This window comes from Kryptolebias marmoratus, linkage group LG16, assembly GCF_001649575.2.
Source record: "Kryptolebias marmoratus isolate JLee-2015 linkage group LG16, ASM164957v2, whole genome shotgun sequence".
NCBI classification, from domain to species: Eukaryota; Metazoa; Chordata; class Actinopteri; order Cyprinodontiformes; family Rivulidae; genus Kryptolebias; species Kryptolebias marmoratus.
In genome coordinates, this window is record NC_051445.1 from 991,178 (window position 1) to 997,918 (window position 6,741).

The following is a 6,741-nucleotide window of genomic DNA, read 5'->3' on the forward strand; positions in this document are numbered from 1 at the left end:
AACTGAATCAATTAAACGTTTTATTAGTAGAAATGAAATATATGAATACAATTATTTATTATGATTTAGTTTATAATTTTATTTTTACTCTAAAGTTCTGTTTTGTGAGGCACTTTGATCTCAGATCATAAATAATAAATAAAGTTTATTTTGTCCATAAACTTCCTGTTAGAAATGTTCAACAGATGCAGATTAAGTTATTAGTGTGAAGAATTAATAATTTTTTTTAAAAAAAGCACACATCCTTATAAAATAACAATAAAAACAACAGAGCAAGTATAAAAAATTTAAAATAAACTCTTTAGTTGAGTGTTTGTCTCCCTCTGGTGGCCACATGACCGTATGACATGAAAAAACTGCTGAATGAGATTTCCTTTTAATTTAATTTAATTTAATTTAAAATCTCCTCTGAGGTAAAACAGGCAGCAGCTAAAATCAAAAACAAACATTTTTTAAGAACATAAACAAAGTTAAACAACATTAAAACTATATTTACTGCAAATGAAAACTGGCATCAAATTAAAATTTTGTTTTCAATAAGAACAAAAATGGAAATAAAACACTCAGTTTGTAGTTTAAAGTTTTAAAAACATTTTATTAAAACTGAATTTAATTTGAAATATTTCTGTTAAAGTTCAGCTTAATAACTCATTTCCTCTGTTTCTGTAATAAAGTGCAGAAAACAAGAATGTTTTTTGTCAGAAAGCCTTTTTTGAAACTTTTAAAACACAAATAAATGTCGGTGTTTTAAAGGATGATTTTAAAAGTAAAAAAAAAGGAAAAAAATTATTAACGGCGGTTTTAAACCTTCTGACATAAACGTAAGTAAACTTTCCGACATTCTGAAACTGCGAGGCGACACCGATGGAGAAATGGTGGAGTTTTAACAGGAAGGTCAAAGGTCACCATCTTACAACACATGACAGTTTCTGCTGCAACTTTCCTGTCGATTCAGAGAAACGTTCGTCCTCCTGATGACACAGGAGAGGAGTTTATCAGAAACAAAATAAACATCAAGACATTCATCTAAACTTTTAGATTTAATCCATTAAATGAGCTTTAAACACAGTTTTTAAAGATTTTCTGACTAAAGGAGCAGAAAATAAAAACATTAAAGTCGTTTTAATCATCTGAAGTCATTAAACCTGCAGCTGATGAATAAAAACAAACAGATCAGACAGAAATCTGAAACAAAGGAAATCAAAATAACATTACGATGAACGCGTTCGCCCTCAGGGTGGGTGTTGGGGATGACTCTCAGCTGCTTCAGATTAAAGCTCAGTTTCTGTGAAAAGAACTAAACGGACCACCTCAGGACTTCGTGTTCGCAGATGAATTTGTTCCGAAACACGTTTTCTGCTGCCGTCCAGCTCTTTGTGGGACTTTTTCCAGGAATCAGGAGAACATTTCGATCCTCGTTCCCAACGGGCTCCGATATCCAGAACCTTCACGTGGAGAACAAGAACACCATTAAATCCCATTAATGACGGAGAACATCTGCTTCTGTCCGGGAGAGTTTCCCTCTTCAGATTTTTGAATTTTACTAAAATAAATAAACATTTAGCCAAACGTGTCTGAATCTGCACACCAAGTTTTTTATTTTTAAATAAAAACAGAAGATAAAGCGCTTCTCAGAGGGGACAGATTTTTTCCATAAAAACTTCTTCTTACTGAAAAGTGTCGTTCCGTCTATCAACCCAGACCCAGGAGCTCCCAGTTTTCTGTAAACCCAACCAGAATCCGTGATATCTGTCATAGTAGGGCTTCGTGTTGTTACTGATGAACTCCTGGAGCAGAAACATCAAACCTTCACACTTCAGGACGTCAGTCTTTCAGGAAAGTTGAAGCATCGGACCTTACCTGCTCTCGCTGACTGTCGACAACGACCAGATCTGCAGCTTCGCTCTGACAGAACCTTCGACTTCCACCCCAGGATTTCCAGTAATGGTTCTGATCGGTAAACAGGTAACATTTCTCCTCGAACAGAACCCAACCGGTCCGACACGGCTGACACTCTGAGAGGGAACAAAGTTAAAGTTAGGATCTGACTGAAAACAAGACAAATATCCTGACATTTATGTGGTTCTGTTATTTGTTTTAACATCTAAATCTGCTCAGTTCAAGACTAACTTTTCTATAAACTGATTGTATTTGGAGCTGCCGTTCAAGGTGACGTTATTTTTTTAATTTGTGGGACAAACACGAGGATGTGACTCGTTTTCTGTTGTTGTTTACAAAGCAGATTTAATTCTAATGTTCTAACATTTACCTCCTCAGCTTTTAAACCCTGCGTGTAACGACACATTAGGCTTTGTTGCAGATTAGATGATCTCTGTTCTCGGTTAAAATTGTTGAATAAACTAGTTTATAGTTGGTTAGATTCCTAATCTGACTCACAGTTTTCTAATATTTAGATTAATCAACATTAAATACACTTTAGTCATCATTTATTCTTAGATATTCTCACTTTTTTGCGGGCAGAAGTTGTTCACCGGGAAGTTGTCGAAGGTCAGGATGGCCCTCAGGGTCCGGTTCAGGTCGTCTCTGTCTCGGCCCAGATCCTCGGTCCGGTTCTCCAGGCGCTCCTTCTCTGCAGTCAGGTGCTGGATTTCTGCGGTGAGGTCGCTGAGCTTCGCCTGCTGCTTGTTCATCTCCACACCGACTGGAAACCAAAACAGTCAGTCAGAGGATCCAACAAGTTCCTGGTAAAAACGGACAAAGTAAATAAATGAACTAAAATTCTTTTCTGTTCTTGATCCAGTTCTGAACTCACCTTTTTTAAAAAAGCCAAACAGGTGGTTTGTGTTTCTAAAAAGTGTAGAATGTAGTTTTTAACTCTCCAAACATTTAAGTGAACCTAAATGAAAAATGAAGATTTAAAGGAAGCTGGTTTAAGCTCAGCAGAAAGTCCATTTTTGTTGTCCCCCCAGAGACACTCCAGCTCCTCCTGGAGGATCTCAAGATGTTCCCAGACCAGAGAGATCTGGGTCTCCAGCAGGAAAATCTCCAGAAGGAGGCGTCCATCAGATGAACCTCCTCAGATCGTGAGCCCGGTCGCCCTGTGGAGGATCTCCTGGTCAGGATCCAAACCTCCTGAGGGTCCTTCGGTGAGGGTCGGATCGTAGAGCTCAGTTTTAATCAGTTTTATGACGGGCTGCTGACCTTTCTGCCAGGTCAGACTTTCAGAACAGATCTTGATCTCAGAGGGTTTTTGTCTGGTTAAATGAATGAATGAATGAATGGATGAATGAAAGAACATAGACCTGTAAATTCAAACCGGACTGGAGCCTCGTTTCTGCAGACGAGGCTCCAGTCCGTCTCCATCCTGAACTCATTCCTGAACCCCCGACCCGGTCCTGGATCAGAACCACAGCCTCAGACTTAGAGGAGCTGACTCTCAACCCCCCCTCAGTGCACGCTGAACGTCATGACCTGAAGATGCTAACAGAACCCGGCAGAACCGAAGGAACTGGGTCCAAACTGTCGGCACAGATCTGAGCTCGTTCGGCAGAGAGCAGCATGAAGTTTGAGATATTAACAGACAAACATGTTTAACAAACAGGAAGAGTTTTATAAGTCAGTGATTTGTTTCAACTACAACAACCTGAGGTTAAAAACTTTTCTCCAGCTGCAGATTAGGATTTTCCATGTCGGATTAAAACTCTCCCTCACTGATGTTCCTTCTCTCTTTTTTATTCATCAGCTGAAAACTTTGTGGGTCGAACTGAAACTCACTGTAAATGATGAAGCTGATGCTCCCGATCAGAAGGAGACAAAGAATCCCCGAACAAACCAGCAACAGACGAGAGCGAGATCCTGCCGAGGCGTCACCTTCTGTCAAAGAAAAGGAGCCGTTTAACATCAGTATCACCGTTTTTACAACACGAGGCTCTATGAATAAAAACTCATTTTGTCCTGGAGATCAGTGAATTATCAGATTTATCAGATTCAAGTTGGATGAACCACAACTTCAGAAGAAACACCCAAAGAAAGTAAAATAATAATATTACTCCAACATTTATTAAAAACAGCCGAAGAGAAGAAAAGCAGAAGCATAATCTGTAAAAAAAAACTTGCAGCAGGTGTTCAGGATATTTCAACTTTAGTTAAAAAAGGAAAATGATTTTATTTTAAATTAGTTTTAAATTTGTTGTGTCTGTTTTTGTGTATTTATCTTAATTCCCATGAATCAAAAACATCATTATGTTGTAAAAAAGCTGCAGATACAGATTTATTTCCTGGTTTCAACCATTTGTTCTGTCAGAAAACCCGTTTGTTCTGGTTTTTATGGCATACCTGAATCATTAGGAGCCGGCTCTTTTCTTTTGGGTTTAACTTCAGAATAAATTGTCTCGTCTTCTTCTCTCTCTGGATCACAGAAATTAGAAAAACAAAAGCAGAATTTGTGGATTTATTTTTATGATTCCTCAGATTGTTGTGGTGAGAGGTGATTTAATGATGGAAACAGCTGTTATCTTTAGAGTTTTGCTATAATACCAAGTTTTTCTGATGATATAAAGACATTAAGATGCATTTTTTTCTAAAAACACATAAATTTACAGACTGATGTAATAAAAAACATGTTAAACCAGATGTTCTGCATTGATTTCTTCCCATTAACATGAACTATTTAAACATATTTTTATTACAAAGAGCAGCATTTGAACGGTTTTCTCTCAAAAATTTATGAAAGATGTTTGAGATCCTCATCGCTCACCTTTCAAACGAGGCTGACCGTTTGTGAAAGTAACCGTAGAATAACAGACGTCTTCTTCCGTCTCCATTCAGACAATAAATAAGATTAAAATACGGAGAAACTGTGCTTTGAAAGCTGAGTTCTCGCAGAACAAAAAGTTTCCTGTTCCTCTAAAGATCGTTAACGGCAGAACTGATGCAGATCTGTGGTTTTTATGACACAACACTTTCCCTGTTTTCTGATTCTGTAACAAAGACCTCCACAATAAGAGCCTAACTGTCGGGTTTGAGGCACCCAGACTTAAGTTTTGTGATCATTTCTGAGTGTTTTTGTTCAAGTTTTGAGTTTATCTTTGAGTTTCCTGCTCTTATTCTTTTCTCTGGTTACTTTACTTCTTGTTTTATTTCTTATCTGCAGATAATTTACTTCCTGTTCTCTACACCTCATTGCTTTGTCACCTCATATATGTCACGGTGTGGGGAAAAGGAGGCGAACCCAGGCTGCAGACTTATGGTGAAAAAGGAAAACTAATTTATTACAAAGAATCAAAAACAAGACACAACTAAAACCAAAACATGGAGGAGCAAACAGGAGGCGAGACAAGGAGGAGACAATTAATAATGAACCAGCAGCGAGGCAGAGAACGTGACCGGGTTTTAAACACAGAGGGTAACGAGGTAAATGGGCGCAGGTGAGTGATGACGACTGCAGGCAGGTGGAGGTGGGCGTGGTGGGAGAACGAGAGAGAGAGAGAGAGAGAGAGACTGAGGAGAAGTGAATGCTGGCTGAGGCACAGGGAACAAGATAAACAAGATAAACTCAAACTGAAACATGTAGAGTTCAGTTTGGCCTTTAATTACACCCAAACAGAAAATCCAAACTAAAGGTGGAACCTCAGCGAGCTGCGACGGCTGGGAGACGACTCGGTGACGACTCGGTGACGACTCGGTGACGACTCGGTGACGCAAAACTGCAGGAAAATTCTAGGAAAAAACGTGAATTTTCTGCCTCGCTGGGTTCTGCGTTTTTGTGACCAAGCAACCAAAAACTCCCATCAGCGACCGGTCGGCCTTTTTGCTGCATTTCTGGCCGTGCACATTATTATGTTTCCCACCTCGGCTTGTTTTGTACCCACACTGGAAACCTCCCACACATTTCTGATAAAGAAGCAATAAAACGGGTTTATACTAAAAGTTACCAGAAAATAAAACAACAACATTTCTCTGCATCATCAGGTTCTGAGGCAATACTGGGAAAACTGTACAGACCTTTAAAATAACTTTGTTTCATGTTTCAGCTAAAAATTATTTGTATTTTGACATCAGCCAACACAAACCTAGACTTTATTGTACGTATAGGAATAAATTGATATATTTAGGTTGTTAGAAGGTGGGACACAGACCTTCAGATGGGACACATTTTGGGGAAATGTGGTTAATGTTTCTTGATAAGTTGGGAGTTAAAATCTGTTTATTGTCCTTTTTATTTAAAATCTGACAGACCTAAGTGTTGTAGGGAAATACTTCCTGCTCTGACTCTGGTGTATTGTGTCTGATCACACATAAACAACCAGTGGCGGCTGGTGGAGTTTTCTCCAGGGGGGGCTATAAATTCAAAATAGACATATACCAAAGGTTTTGGTATATGTCTATTATGTGATACCTTAGTATATGTTTTGGACCAATATTTACATGAATTAAAACAACAAAAGCAACATTATAATGTACATATAAATGCACATATTCATGAACACACCAATACTTACAAAGACGGAGGTCTCCCAAGGCACAAGCCTGTAGGACACATTTAGTGTTTATAAGATCTGTTTTCTTTCTTATTTTTCACAACTTTACCGGAGAAACTACGTCAAAGCTGGTTTTATGGTAAGAGCACTCACTACGCCACGTATTCTTAACGTACAATATAACGAAGGTCGGATGTCTCACTCCGATTAGAATTCAAAACCAAACATTCTAACAGATTTTAGCATAAATTTTCTTAAACTAATTATTAACTATGAACTTATTTATTACCTTGTGTATGTA

General features: G+C 38.3%; 1 protein-coding gene across 1 annotated transcript; it reads right to left on the reverse strand.

The window, feature by feature from the left end:
• Nucleotides 1–572: 572 nt before the first annotated feature.
• On the reverse strand, nt 573–5,309 carry LOC108250295 (C-type lectin domain family 12 member B-like). The gene is made up of 7 exons (XM_017440101.3): nt 4,718–5,309; nt 4,297–4,368; nt 3,736–3,834; nt 2,468–2,662; nt 1,861–2,015; nt 1,672–1,787; nt 573–1,445 (listed from the first exon to the last, which is right to left on the reverse strand). The coding sequence occupies exons 1-7, from the start codon at nt 4,782–4,784 to the stop codon at nt 1,298–1,300; spliced, it is 852 nt and encodes a 283-aa protein (XP_017295590.1). The 5' UTR covers nt 4,785–5,309; the 3' UTR covers nt 573–1,297.
• Nucleotides 5,310–6,741: the final 1,432 nt, after the last annotated feature.

Coding starts and splice junctions, on each gene's coding strand:
- LOC108250295 (XM_017440101.3), bottom strand. CDS start 4,784: ATGGAGACGGAAGAAGACGTCTGTTATTCTACGGTTACTTTCACAAAC. Junction 2,663..3,735: donor CATCAGCTTCATCATTTACA/GTGAGTTTCAGT, acceptor TTTGGTTTCCAG/TCGGTGTGGAGATGAACAAG. Junction 1,446..1,671: donor AGACGGAACGACACTTTTCA/GTAAGAAGAAGT, acceptor CTCCACGTGAAG/GTTCTGGATATCGGAGCCCG.